Source organism: Tiliqua scincoides, chromosome 1, assembly GCF_035046505.1.
Source record: "Tiliqua scincoides isolate rTilSci1 chromosome 1, rTilSci1.hap2, whole genome shotgun sequence".
Classification (NCBI taxonomy): Eukaryota; Metazoa; Chordata; class Lepidosauria; order Squamata; family Scincidae; genus Tiliqua; species Tiliqua scincoides.
Window position 1 is genome coordinate 115,086,963 of NC_089821.1, and position 15,631 is coordinate 115,102,593.

Below are 15,631 nucleotides of genomic sequence, written 5' to 3' on the forward strand. Positions count from 1 at the left end.
GGGATAATAGAAACCCAACGGTTGGATAGGCTGCATCAAGTGAAGCACTTTGCACGCTCAGAAAAAGTGTGCAAATATGAAGTATTATTATTACTGCTGCTACTGCTGTTAACTGGAATAAACGGCCCCCTTAAAAGTGATGTCCTCTTATGTTTAGCTGGGGTAGAGCAACTCCCCCTCCCTCACCCCAGCACAGCATCTTTCCCAGTGGCTGTTGCTGGTTTCTCTTCGGTACTTCTTTTTAGACTGTGAACCCTTTGGGGTCAGGGTACCATTTATTATTTTGCTATGTAAACCGCTTTGTGAACTACTTTGTTGAAAAGTGGTATTCTTCATAATAATCCAGTAGTTTCCCCTGGCTGTTGCCTCTCTTTCTGGATAAGTCACATAAGTCATTCCACTCAGAATTCCAACTTAGGGGCAGGAATCCATCATGATGCTTATGTCATATGTGATGATATCACTGGATATAACTATGTAAAACTACAGCCGTTAATTTTTGGTTATTTCACAATATCAATGAAAGCAATTGCAAATGAAATGAATATAAGAACCGTATGGCAGGAATTCTTAACCAGCAGTACCCATAACCCTTGGGGTATGGGAACCAAGTGATTCCATAGCATGATCATAGCAAATGGTCATGCTATGGCATTCAATCTCTGAACAATTTTTTAAAAATTGTTGTTAGATTAGAATCAGGGGTGCCCAAATCCAGCCCGGGGGCCATTTGCTGCCCTCAGGGACCCCCAATCCAGCCTGCGGGGAGTCCCCCTCTGGCCCTCCAGAGACTTGCTGGAGCCCATTCTGACCAAACACAACTACTCTCAGTGCAAGGGTCAACCTCTCACGCGAGCTGCAGGCCGAGTGCTCCCTCTGCTCCTTGCCATTTCATGTCTGTGAAGCGGCAGCAAAGGAAAGGCCGGTTTTGCTTTGTGCAAGGCCTTTTATAGGCCTTGTGCTATCGTGAGACCTTCATTCATTCATATAAGTTCCATCTCTAATATATTCATTTATGTAAATTTATTTAAATTTGAAATGTGAATTAATCATACTAAGGCTTTCACGGCTGGAACCCATACTGAACTTACCAGTTTTTAGGCTAGGTGCCGTGGTCTAACTTTTTTATCTAATGAGCCTAAACCAATCCTAAAGGGGGGTGCTAACTATCACCATCACTAAAAACTAAGTTTGATATGTAGATGATGCTTTTGTGATATGGGATCATGATGAGACAGAGTTGGATCAGTTTTTGCAGCACATCAATAACATTCATCCATTGATAAAGTTTACTATGGAAAAAGAAAAAGAAGGAAAATTGCCTTTTTTAGATGTCTTGATTATTAAAAAGGAGAATGGACATAAAGTATACAGAAAGCCCACACATACAAACAGGTTTTAAAATAAAGCTTCCAATCATCATCCAAGACAGAAGAGGGGGGTCATAAAAACATTAATGGATAGAGCCAGGCGAATTTTAGAGCCACAGCACCTAGATGAAGAAATGCTTCATTTGGAACAAACATAAGAACATAAGATCATAAGAACAGCCCCACTGGATCAGGCCATAGGCCCATCTAGTCCAGCTTCCTGTATCTCACAGCAGCCCACCAAATGCCCCAGGGAGCACACCAGATGACAAGAGACCTCATCCTGGTGCCCTCCCTTGCATCTGGCATTCTGACATAACCCATTTCTAAAATCAGGAGGTTGCGCATACACATCATGGCATGTACCCCGTAATGGATTTTTCCTCCAGAAACTTGTCCAATCCCCTTTTAAAGGCGTCTAGGCTAAACGCCAGCACCACATCCTGTGGCAAGGAGTTCCACAGACCGACCACACGCTGAGTAAAGAAATATTTTCTTTTGTCTGTCCTAACCCGCCCAACACTCAACTTTAGTGGATGTCCCCTGGTTCTGGTATTATGTGAGAGTGTAAAGAGCATCTCCCTATCCACTTTATCCTTCCCGTGCATAATTTTGTATGTCTCAATTATGTCCCCCCTCAGGCATCTCTTTTCTAGGCTGAAGAGGCCCAAACGCCGTAGCCTTTCCTCATAAGGAAGGTGCCCCAGCCCCGTAATCATCTAATGGTTACACAAAGCAAGAGATTAAAATTATTTTTATTTTATTTTATTTTTCACATTTTTATACTGCCCTTCCTTCAAAGAGCTCAGGGCGGTATACACAGCTGCTCCCCTCCTTCCTGTCCTCACAACAACCCTGTGAGGTAGGTGAGGCTGAGAGAAAGTGACTGGCCCAAGGTCACCCAGGAAGCTTCCTGAGAGCTTCCCAACAAAGACAAAGGAACGAATCTCAAAAAAAAGGGAAGTCACTAGTACCAACGGCCAGGGCCTTTCTCCCCTATATCAAACATGTCACAGATTGTATAGGAAGACTGCTACAGAAGGTAAATATCAAGACAATTTACAAACTAGCAGTCAAGCTACAGCAAATCCTGTGACCACCACCAAAAGATGAAAGAGACTCACGTTTACAGGTAGGGGTATATCGGATCCCATGTTTCTGTGGGAAGGTATACATTGGCACTTCAAAAAGGAGTATACAGACCAGAGTGAAGGAACGTGAAAGACACTGTCGCTTAAAACAGATTGAAAAATCAGCGATTGCAGAACACTCAGTGACAACAGGACATAAAGTGGATTTTGAACACACTGAGTTGTTGTCTAATACTATTCATTACCATGCATGTATGTATAGAGAAGCAATTGAAATATATAAGCATCAAAACAATCTGAATAGGAAAGAGGAAACAATGAGAGTGAATAACACATGGTTACCAGCCCTGAAAAATGTTACTCAGAGAATAAGCAGCCAGGTGGAGCTAACAGCTGACAACAATATTCCCTAATTCAATAGGCAATCAGTTACAACCTGTATAAGAAGAGCACCAAGTTCTAGTGCCTGAGGAAAACTGTGGCCTCTGAGGAAGCTCAACTGAAATCAAGTTTCAGTTGTTAGGTTTAAGTTTTTAGCTTTGTATTCTAGTCTTTATTTTTGCTTTTAGTCTCTAGTTTTATTTTTAATCTTTAGTTATTTTAGCCTTTGGGTTTTTAGTTTTCAGAGTTTTTAGCTTGGTTTTAGTTTTAGCTTCTTAGGTTGAGTTTTAGTTGTTGTTTTTCATTTTCAGTTTTGAACAGTTTTTAGTGTTGGTGATAGCCCCCCACCCCCTTTAGACTTGGTTTAGGCTCATTAGATAAAAAAGCTAGACCATGGCACCTAGCCCGAAAAAACTGTTGAGTTCAGTATGTAAATTAACACTTTTTACCTGGTTCCTGACACCAGTGTCAGAGAGATGGTGTGGCCCTCCTGCCAAAATGTTTGGACACTGCTGTATTAGACTATTAACTATCACTATTATCAATACAGATTGAGGCATTCTGTTCCTGTCTATCCATATGCAAAGTTAAACCAAGCTATTGGCATCTTTTGAAGTCATATTGGTACCTGGTAGTGGTAGTGATGATGATTTTAACAGACTGACAAAGGTGGTATGGATGTATATTGGGCATTCGGGTGTGTGTGTAATAGTTAAAAAGGTTAAGAATCCCCACCAAGAAGTGCCAAGGAATCACTGAAAGAAGAGAGGCATTTTTCAGTACTGCCAAGCGCATTTGCAACGGAGTGAGCACAATAACATAAGTCCAGTTCAGCTCTAATCATTAGCATCTTACTCATATCTCAGTTGTGTTTTTAACATAAAGCAGGCCACAAGTTAGCAAACTCTGTGCCATTTTGAAAAAGTCAAATTTAATTGTGTTTTATTTGAGAACAAATTGGAAAGCGCATAAGGAGAGTTTGTGAAACATGTGGCCATTTACCCACACAGTAATAAAGGAGGTGGTTTTTGTTGAACTGCATGAAAAGTGCTTAGCCCTGGCTAGCTTGAGCACTGTGTGGCACCTTTTGGCCAAAGAAAACAAGAAAACTGTTTGAAAGCAGCAGAGGGTCACTTCTTGCCTCCAGCAAGCAGCCTAGGACTTAGTGAGGGAAACATCAAAGAAGAAGTACAATTTATGTTCTCAGGAAATCAGAGAAAATCTCCAGCACTTCTGGAATCTCTGAAGGAAATAAGTAGGGGAGCTGCAATGACTGATTATAAGGAAAGAGATCCACAGCTATTTTAGGTATTAACATAAGAACATAAGAACATAAGAACAGCCCCACTGGATCAGGCCATAGGCCCATCTAGTCCAGCTTCCTGTATCTCACAGCGGCCCACCAAATGCCCCAGGGAGCACACCAGATAACAAGAGACCTCATCCTGGTGCTCTCCCCTACATCTGGCATTCTGACTTAACCCATTCCTAAAATCAGGAGGTTGCGCATACACATCATGGCTTGTACCCCATAATGGATTTTTCCTCCAGAAACTCGTCCAATCCCCTTTTAAAGGCGTCTAGGCTAGACGCCAGCACCACATCCTGTGGCAAGGAGTTCCACAGACCGACCACGCGCTGAGTAAAGAAATATTTTCTTTTGTCTGTCCTAACCCGCCCAACACTCAATTTTAGTGGATGTCCCCTGGTTCTGGTATTATGTGAGAGTGTAAAGAGCATCTCCCTATCCACTCTGTCCATCCCCTGCATAATTTTGTATGTCTCAATCATGTCCCCCCTCAAGCGTCTCTTTTCTAGGCTGAAGAGGCCCAAACGCCGTAGCCTTTCCTCATAAGGAAGGTGCCCCAGCCCCGTAATCATCTTAGTCGCTCTCTTTTGCACCTTTTCCATTTCCACTATGTCTTTTTTGAGATGCGGCGACCAGAACTGGACACAATACTCCAGGTGTGGCCTTACCATCAATTTGTACAACGGCATTATAATACTAACCGTTTTGTTCTCAATACCCTTCCTAATGATCCCAAGCATAGAATTGGCCTTCTTCACTGCCGCCGCACATTGTGTCGACACTTTCATCGACCTGTCCACCACCACCCCAATGCCAAAAATGCCAATGCCCCAATGCCATTAGGGGTATTCACACCCCTAATGCCAAAAAGACATCTTTGATGTGTATTCAAATCAATTTCTGCAAGACTGGGAGTTTTCTAGATCAAAAGGTTTCAAGGACAGAGCAACTAAAATCCAATCATGAATGACATCTTATGCCTCCCCCCTTTTTTTAAAAGCCACCGCAATCACCACTTTCCAAAATCTTGCTATTTATGTGTCACCTTTAAGACCCTTGAAGCAGTAGCTTCTGTTGAGGCCTAGAGATGATGTTTTTCTCAAAAGAAAGGTTTGTGCCTGAGAGTTGCAACACCATCATTTGTGATCTTGCTTTTTAAAAAATTTAAATTTAAAACGGTAGCCAGTCAGGACCAAGGTAGATGGGGAACAAGTGTTTAATCCTTTCTCATCATGCTGTGCTTCTGACAAAAATAGTTCGCCATGGCCCAGCTGGTCTTTGTCATGAGAGGAAGCTGCCGCTGGCACCAATGGCACCTGTTTTGGGAACAGTGGTGCAGGGGAAAGGGTTCAGTGTCCCCTCCCAACGTCCCAGTCCTGCATGGTTGCTACTTTAATTAAATATAGAAATATGAACTACAAGTGTAGGATCAAAGATGGTTAGTAACTTAACATGAATCTCTCTCACTGAATTTAACAATCAGGTACATTATCATGAGAATGCCTTGTAATTAGCTCATCCTGTGTACAAAAGTAGTAATTTTTACTTCAAGATTTATTTTTTGAAACAAATATTTGAAAGAGGAATGTCAATTTTAAGCCCTGAGCTCCCTGATCCTGAATACTACATAACCACACACAAAATACTGCTTTAAATGTCTCTTGAAGTTTTATTGTGGTTGAAAAATGCATATACAGGACAACCAGTGTTTATACATTTGCACTCTCATTTCATTTGTAAAAGTCATGCCAGGGTTATATGTGGGACAAAATGTATACAGGAGAGTATCAAAAAATCCTGTGATAGTTTGGGAAATTTTCTGTTTTAATACAAGATTTGTTCGTCAGATCAAAATGAGTTTTTATAGTTCTGCCAGCCAGATCTAATCCTTTGAAGCAGCATATGATTTGAACCATAAAATTTCAGAAATAAGAAAATTCCAATTAATGCAATAGCACAGGGAAAAGAGGGAGGATTCTTACACGTGAGCAAGAAGTTGCTCTGGGCTTTCAGTTGTGCTCATTTTCTTTGTGTAAAATTGTTCGAATGATCATGGCATAAGTCATGCAATTCTCCCATCTAAGTCTGGTCTGATGTGGTGGAGCCCTCGCAGGGCTATGCCGCCTCTTTTGCTAAACATATAGATCAGCTAATTGAAGAGATAACGACCATCTTTTCAGCACATGCAGTGCCCGTTGTCCATGCGCCTGCATGTTGACCTCTACCATGCCATCAGGCTAAGAGAACCTGGTGTGGGCAGTGAAACCTGTTTCACTTACCCAGCAGGGGTTGCCTCAAAACACTTTTTCACAGTTCCATTTGTGCAGGAGCACATGGGAAGCTGCTGTACAAGTGAGGTCTCAAATATGCATGGTTTCTTATTTATTAATTCAATGACTTATATCCTCCACTATATGCTGTGAATTGTGCCTGGAAAGGCTATAGGAAGCCAACAGTTTTAAGTGCCTTTCTTTCTGCTGATTAATTTCAGCTCAGTTCTGTTGAAGTTTTCTGGAGCTTCCTATTTTGCTAGGAGAACATAATTTAGTCATTATGCAAACCCAACAAGCTGGTGAATTGAGAGTGGGTTTCTGAAATGACACAGGGCCAAATCCTATCCAGTTTTCCAGTGCTGGTGCAGCTGTGCCAGTGGGGCATGCACTGCATCCTGTAGTGGGGTGGCAGTCACAGAGGTCTCCTCAAGGCATGGGAACATTTGTTCCCTTACGTTGGGGCCACATTGTGGCTGCACCGGTGCTGGAAAGTAAGATAGGATTTGGGCCATACTTGTTCTACACATGACATTACTTGGTGACTACTCTTGCCTGCTTCAGTTTCCCAATGGCCAGCAGGAGTGATGGCTATAGGTTCCAAGAAGATGCTACTCTGTACATTAAAACAGCCTGAAATTGCCTGTAGATGCCTTGTGATCAGTTAAGAAAGCATACTGTAGGGAGAACTGAGATAATCTGTGGAAAATTAAATAAACTTAGTTTGTCGTGGCTTTTTTGGAGAGAGATTTAGATGCGCTGCTCTAGGGTGGCTTCCTGCAACCCTTCCTCAGGTTTTAGGACCTTCCTCACATTCTGACAAGTTTAGAATATAGAATCACATTGGCTACAAATGTTTTAAACACCCATCTTAGTGCCTCCACCTTCCACGTGTTGCTGACTTATTGTTTTTGTTTTTTTATTTCTAGAGAGAGACCTTTTTGGAGCAGAACCTTTTGACCCTTTTAGCTGTGGAGCAGGAGATTTCCCTCCAGACATCCAGTCCAAACTAGATGAGATGCAGGTGACCAAATATTTACCATTACAAAAATAAAATAAAAGTGTTTTCCATTACCATGTAAACATTGGGCTCTTAAGAGTGAAATCATGTAATGGGCAATCTGTTCACCACATGTGAAATGCTGTTGCCATTGCAACAAAAAAAGAAGGAAGTGGGTTAATCCAGGTATCTGTCAATGGAGCTTTTCAACCTCCATGGGATGAGAAATTGCTGAGGTTTCCTAGAGGGTTTTTTTTTTAACGCCATGCTGTTTATTATGCTTCTCTGCAAGCTCTTGTGGTGCTACCCCAGAGGAAATGGATTTAATAAGATCACTTCTTGATTCCTCTGGAGAAGCACCATCAATTAAATAGGGACTACACTAAGGATGTGGTTTGAAGATTGCAAGCTTAATGGAACGTCATCATTGTGTGCAAAATCTCCAAGGAGGAATGCACGTGTCAGAAACATGCATTACTGTCTGTGTGCAGAACACATGTTGTTCTTCCACAAATTGGAACTCTTCAAGGACAGATTAGATTCACCAGAATGTGACATTTCTGAGTCCCTTAACCAGATTTGATTGTAGCCATTTTGGAGTCCTGTGTTACAGAATGTGCAACAATTCATCTTCCCCTTTTCTTAGCATGGCAGGTCGTCATCACTCATCCTGTTCAGTCCTTTGATTTGTTTAGCCCCAATAGGCTCAACAAAGGAATTGCTTTGCCCCCTTCCAATCCACTTTAGTGGTGAGGTTGACCTTGCTCCTGCCGCATCATTCCAGCTTTATAGACTCAGAGCCCAATCCTATGCATGTCTACTCAAAAGTAAGTCCCATGAGAGTCTATGGGGCTTACTCCCAGGTATGTGTGGATTGGATTGGGCTGTTGTTCCTACCCTCCCCCTCTTCCCCCCCCCCACAAAGCCATTGTTCTGGTTTCATTTTTAACACTGTAAAAAGATGCTACCTTTTTGTACTATTTTGTGATATTTATATTATATAGAAAAGATATGGTAAAGCTTTACAGCTTTCAACAATGGGGGAAATTTTTAATAGCATTAAAGACAAGATGACAACATGATAGTGATTTCTTGCAAGCAACTGTATATTTTCTTATCACATGTATCTTTTTAATTCACTGAATATCATAAAAAGTTGAATATTCCTTTCATATTATCTGACTTCAGTTCAGTTTTATTACGGTCTATACTAAAGCATAGACTTTAGTATTTAGTATAGGTGCTTATTGTATGCATAATTACATTAGGAATGTTAGCATTGTTGTTAACCAGTCTACCAAAAGTTCTAATATTTCTTCTATCTTTTGTGCTTTCACGGGTGTGCAGCGTCAACGATGGTTGGTATATTGTTTTTACATGAATTTCAGTTCATCTCCTGCAAAATATTTTGTGCTGTAATGCTAATGTATTTAATGGTAGAATTAGTGTACAGGAAAGTTGGAGTTAAACTTTAGCACTTCAGGAGTCCAATCCTGTCCTGGGCCAGCCTGCATGGTGCAGCGATGCTGATGGAGGATCTGCTGCATCCTACAAGCTGTCCGTGGCCCAGTCTTCATGGTGCAGCGATGCTGATGGAGCATCCACTGCATCCTGTGAGCTGTCTGTGGACCAGCCTGGGTGGGAGAGGTAAAGAAAAATTTCACTTACCTTCTGAGCAGCTCCATGGTCCCCTATGGCTGAAGTCGCCTTAAGGAGCCTTTTGAGCATGTCTGGGCTCATACGGAAGTTCTAGATCTGGCACACACAGCTGCCACTGAGGTCTTCCCTGACCTAGTTCACCTCCACTGCCAGCGGAGACCCTCTGATGGCTGATCTGCACAGCAGTGTTGGTGGCACACAGCCTTCTGAGCTTTTCACTGACTGCATTAATCCATTGTGAATGATAAGTTAGCCGAGAACTAAGCTAATAGGTGAGATATACTCGTACAATTTTCTAAATAAATAAATGGAAAATTATTAAGGTATACATGTTTCTATTGAAAGGTATGGGCTTACTTAAAACTTTAGTGAAACTGTTCGACTTCAGGCTTGTAGCATGCAATGTCACCATTTTGATGACTTCGCTGATATTCTCCATTTCAGATATGGGCAATGGAACTGGTTGTCTTCATGTGGGTGCCTGAACGACTTGATGTCTTTCCACCCGCAATTCACCTCCATTCTTTGTGAGGGAAGAATCATTTCACATATGAGGCAATTCAGGGAAGTGCCACTGGTACTTGCTTGTATAAACATATGTACCAAGGCTATGATCATATTTTTACTTTCGAAAACCATGATCACTGCCCAGAAGATATCTAGTTTCCATGGTATGTCTAAAAAGCCACACAGATATCCAAATCTAATATTAACTTTTTACAAATATGCCTTCACAAAAGCACCAAAGCACATTGAGTTGGAAGTATGTTCTTTTAAAATAATTTTGCATTCTTCAGCTCAAAGGAATACTGAAATCCCAGTAGGGAGAAGTACCTTTCAATTAACCTTTCAATCATTCTCAGCAGCATTTCTGATATATCAAACTAAAAACTTAAAATTCTACACAAGTGAACTGGTCCTGATAAAAGGCCAGTCTTGCTCAGGAACATTTCTTATCTTGAAAAGCTACTTTGCCAGTAACAGTTTCTGGCTCATATTTATTTCATATGGAAGATGTTGTACTGAAAAATAGAGCTGTCACATTGTCAGATCCTCATCCAAGGTAATTTATTCCAGGTTGTAATGAACATATGGCAACACCCTTCAACAAGGAAGCAAAGTTTCTCTGTGATTCTCTAATTGAAAGCCAGCAAGAAAGGAATCTGATACAATCCACTGTATATATTTTCTAACTGAATTCCCTAGTCTTTGGTGTGCCAGTTGCCAGATAAATATTTTCCTTCTTCAGAAAACGTGGCTAATTTTCATTAGGATACACCAAGGGCACTCTTCCACATTAAACTATGAACACATTTGTACGTACATTCAGGGTGCAAGAGGGGTGTGCTGTATCCAGTGTGGGATAGGCACCCAAAGCGGCTCAGCCAGAGGTAAGGGGAAACTTTCCCCCATACCTCTGGGTAAGGCACCCTTGCTCCTATGGGTCTCCTCGGACTTGCGCCACCTCCTGAGGTGGCACAAGTCCAAGGAGAGCGGAGCGACTTGAAGCTGCTCCAAACTCCCCAGTAACGGGGGTTGGGATCCCACATAGCTTCCGGATCCCCACCACCTACTCCCCGCCCGCCCCGGGGCCGCCCACCACCCTTCCTGCTCCCTGCCGCCTCCTCCCCACCCACCCCAGAGCCTTGCGTCGGCCCAGCCAGACCGATGCTAGGCTTGCTGCACAAGCCACCACGGAGGCTGGATTCAGCCTCCGTGTGCTGGTGCACCTTCGTGAGCTGTCGTGACTTACTCCTGAGGAGGTGCAAACTTGCTTTCTGGCATGTTTGTGACCCTCCTTGGCCGGCACAAGGGACTTGCACTGGCCCAAGTCCTCCTCTGAATTGTGCCCTCAGTCATGTAGCCATAATAATGATGAAATGCTCTTGCATTTCAATATCCATAAAATCCAGAGCACTGATTTTGGTGGCTAACCATTCTCCATGCATTCTTATGTACATAATAGGCTTGTGCATTAATTTTGCCAATCCTGCTCAAGCTTTCCAGGTCAAGGAAGGTTATTGCTGATGTTGTTGGAGTAAAGAGGTCATCCCTTTCTAAAATGTGCATGGACATGGAGCTGTAGAAGTCAGGAAAGCAGTTTTCCTACTTCGATGTTTCTCAACTTATTCTCTGAGCTCCACTGTCCCTGTTCTCTGAATGGACTGTGGGGATGACAGGACTCTCCACCATCTTCAGGAAATGGAAAAACAGACCAGGCAAAATATTTCAAGATGCCTCACTGGTCTCCACAGTTGTTTCACATCTATTGAGCTTAAGAGAAATACGTATTTCAAATGGACTTCACTACTGAGCTAACAAATCTTGTTTGTTTGTTTTAAGTACTGAGTGCATTTCTTTTTTCAGCTATCCAAAATTAATATTATAACAGGTGTATTTGTCCCAACAAGACAGATTTGTGCTCTGAATGAAAGCACTTGTCTTATCATAGTTCCTATGGAGACAAATCCTTCCATACATTTAAAAATGTAGAGGAAGATTTGAAGCCACGATAAACATTTTTACTCAGGAAAGCAGTGTCTATATCTCTAAGTTTTTAACTTTTCTTTTTTTCTCTTTCTGTTTTGCTCACTTTGGGTTTTTTTCTTTCTGTTTCAGGAGGGGTTCAAAATGGGACTGACTCTTGAAGGCACGGTATTTTGTCTCGATCCTCTAGACAGCAGGTGCTGATGCCGGGAACAGAATTTTGGAAAACATTCTGTTATCTTTAAAAAACACACAAACACACCACCTTAAGTTTTAAAAAATGTACTACAAATGCTGTTAAATGTGCCAAAAATTGTTTTTCAACATGTTAACTTTTTTGTGAGGTTTGCTCCTGTAAAACTCCAAATAGGTTCCAGTATTATCCCTGTACAAATGTAAAAAGTTACACTTGTATATGAAATCTAAATGAAATCACTCTGCTGTCTTTCTTTGCCTTCCACATTGGGGAAGTCATCTTCTGTACCTAACAACAACTCACCATGTGCTGTGAGAAGTTTTTTTCAAACATTCATACATACCTCTTTCTGTTGGCAGGTAATATCCTTTCAGTCTATCACTGATGGTGGCGTCACTTTAAAATAAGATCCCCTCAGTCAATTTGTTGGTTCTAAATCTTTAGGCTAATGATCATCCAGTCTTGTCAAAAATCACTTTGCAATGCAACCGTAAACCTATTTTCTCAGAAAACTCACTGTGTTCAATAATAAGCCTTACTTCCATTTCAGTACGCATAGGATTGTAGTCTTATATGCTGCAGATACCACATCATACATTCCTGTTACTGACCTTCATTCAAGCTGGGCCTTCCAGTACGGACATACAGTTCTGTTAATCCAAGTTAACACATCATTCAAGTTAGTGACTGGGTTTATGCATAAAGAGTGTCCTTTGACACAGAAATGCATGGGGGCATTTTCTGTGCATATCTGAATCAGATTAAGGTGACTGTGTGCCATTACTATGTGGATGAATACTCTAGATTAACAACTTTAATACATACTATTAATAACATGTTAATCTACCCTGTATCTAGTATGTTTACCAGATAAAATCCTGCTGTTTTGTTACAAACAATATCATTACAAATCAGTTTGCCATTAGATATGCTACAAGTAAGCTCACTTCCCATTCCAAAGGGACTCTGTAATTTGGGGCTTGTTCCACAGCAACCTGACGTTAGGTGGTAGTGACGTGGTGATTGTCTATTTCCACTACCACACTTCCATAGAAGCATGTCCTTTACACATCACCCTGTTTCACATTGGGACACAGCACCCCACTCATCAACAAGGTTCCTTGGAGGTATTATTGATTTGAGTGAAGATTAATCAGAAGTGCTTTGTGCTGCATGTTAAATTGCTATATGCAGTAGAAAATTCATTAGATTTATTCCAGTTGCCCTGCCCCATACTTTTGGTACTGTATTCTCATAATTGCCTAGTAAAGGGCCAAGTTGCTGAGAGGAAATCCTGTCTTGAAGAAAAACCTTCTCTGCATATCAAAGCCTTCAAGATTCTGCCCATTGGGTGGTGATGGCCTAGACATTGTTGAAGCTAGTAGGCAGTTTGTGTCTGCAAACTGCCAGGACAGAATATCACCTGGATCCTACAATAAATAATTTCATTCTCTATCCTACAGTGATAATAATTTTGACAACAAACACACAGGGAGGAATTGATAGCTGCTTATTGGTGGGGACAGATTATCCTGCTATCACCTGTAATTTTACACAGAAACTAGTCGCTGAGTGTTAGTGTATCATTGCCACCTCTGCAGACTTTTTCACTAGCCTTTAAATGAGCAATAAACAAACATCTTCGCTGTTTGCATTTCTTGCATTCACCAATGAACTTGTTCCTTAATGTTCCCATGTTTTGTCATATTTTTGCTCAAGGTCTATTAAAAAAGTAAAAATGGGGACGTTCTCAAAGAATCCTTTCACAGAGGAAACTAAAAATCTGTGGGGAGCGGGGTCTGAATGGGAAAAATAAGAAAAGAAATTTAAGAGGTTATTTTGCTGGTTTTATTTTTTTGAGGGGAAAAGAACTAGTTTTCTGGTACTTGGGTTGCAAAATATAGTTTTTGATCTTATATAGTGAGATTTCCATAGAAAATAGAATGCATTTATGCAACATTATTACCTTTTAAGCTTAGTTTCAGTCCTGGAGGGTGCTTAAGCAGATAGCCAAGCAGTTGGAGATTCTTTACTTGCTTTAACTCAGGCATCTGCTTAGGTTAGCAGCTCCATTGAGTCTGTACTCTTCTGTATTGTGTTAAGTTTTCCTTCTTTATTTTTTAGTCAATCGGCATGTATATCTATATCTATAGCATGATCCAAAGAAAACTGTATATGTGTGAAAATGATTCCTCACACATGTGGATAGGTGTCTGATTTTTTTTTCCACCTTCCAACTGCATACTCTTGAGCCACATTGAATGGGGGCTCCCCTGACTTTTAGAAGGGGCTGCAAGTGTATACAGTGGGAAGGGGGGCAGGTTCCCAGGCTCATGAGCAGAACACAGTGTGCAACCCTTGGGATTCTGACCTGTATGCCTATTGATACAGATATAGATGAGATCACTAAGAGTAGACTACATTTCATAGGGGGAAAAAATCTCTTATTTTGTTTTGTCACATAGTATTTTGCAGTTTGTACAATGAGGATGTTTAGTAGCCATATGAATGGCTTTTTTAAACAAATAGAATTTGTATTTTTATTGTACTTTAAAAAAAAAGCTTTATGTAATAAGCATATATTTAGGGGCCATTTACTATTGATGGTATCAAAATTCTCAGAAAATATTTGCACATTTTAAAAAATCTTTTGTTTTACTGATTTTTTCAGATTGCTAAATATGATCTAACTAGTCAGTCGATTCAAGAACACCTAAATTAATTGATTTAAAAAGTGCATTTTTAATGAAGAGGTTTAGTGCTCTGGTTGAAATTTGTATTTCTATGTAACCTCAACTGTCTGTCTAATTTTGCTTTAAAATAAATGTTTTAAATAATTTTGCCTCCTAAAGCAGAAGTTTTGTTTCATTCAACAACTCAGTGGAGAAAAAATGTTTACACTGTAAAATAAGAGGAAGTTGACTTTTTTCTTTTGTGGTGTTTAAAATTTCTCCCATTTTGTGGTTAAAAAAATTCTCCAATCCAAATCTCTGTTTGCATTTATTATGTAATTTGCCTGGGACAGAGGGTGATTCTTTTCCCTCTTGAACAATACCAGAACCAAAGAACATCCACTAAAATTGACTGGCAGGGGAGTCAGAACAGAAAAAAGAAAATATTTGTTGACGTAGTACACAAATAATCTGTGGAACATCTTACCACAAGATGTGTTGGTATCTAGCCTAGATACCTTTAAAAGGAGATTGGACAGATTTATGGAGGAAAAGCCCATCACAAGTCACTATGCATATGTGTGAGCTTTAGAGGTAGCCTATCTGAATGCCGGATGAAAGGAAGTGCAACAGGTTACAGGTATCTTGTCTTGTGTGTTCTAGAGGCATCTGATGGGCCACTGTGTAATACAAGAAGCTGGACTAGATGGGCCTCTGGCCTGCTCCAGCACATCTCTTCTTAATGTTATGTATACATATTCACTTAAGACCAATTTTGGGGAGCAACAGACTGTTACTTTCAGATTCCATATGAACCAGATAGCGACTGAAGTCTTAAAGAGTGCTGCCCAACAATTGTGTTGTGTTTACACTGCACCCATAGCGCTACTGAAGCATTGTTGGCTTCACTCTCCTTGAGCCACAACATCTTTGGGTTCAGTTTCCTTTGTAGCGAGTGAAGAAGCAAACTTTAGAGTAAGAAGTCCTTAGTTTATAGAGAAGCTGACTGCAGGTTAATGAGTATTTCTCCTGCAGTAGTCAAACCTGTGGTTAGTTCATCAGTTAGCCTCCTGAAATGGCACAAATTGGATAAGAAGTTACCCCGGAGGCCTGGTGAACTTTTGAAAGGCCTGCTGGCAGTCTTTGAACTAATGCCGTTTATCTTGGGTTTAGAGGAAAAATAATGCATAATTCTA

The 15,631-nt window shown here is 40.8% G+C and overlaps 1 protein-coding gene across 1 annotated transcript in view; it reads left to right on the forward strand.

Annotated features, from left to right (window-relative positions):
* Positions 1-14,559, forward strand: part of GULP1 (GULP PTB domain containing engulfment adaptor 1) — a 211,322-nt gene extending 196,763 nt beyond the window's left edge. Inside the window, exons 11-12 of the mRNA XM_066635363.1 lie at positions 7,351-7,445; positions 11,700-14,559. Of these exons, the coding sequence (XP_066491460.1) occupies positions 7,351-7,445; positions 11,700-11,771 (167 nt within the window). The 3' untranslated portion in view covers positions 11,772-14,559. The remainder of the gene's footprint in view (positions 1-7,350; positions 7,446-11,699) is intronic.
* The last annotated feature ends 1,072 nt before the right edge of the window (positions 14,560-15,631 follow it).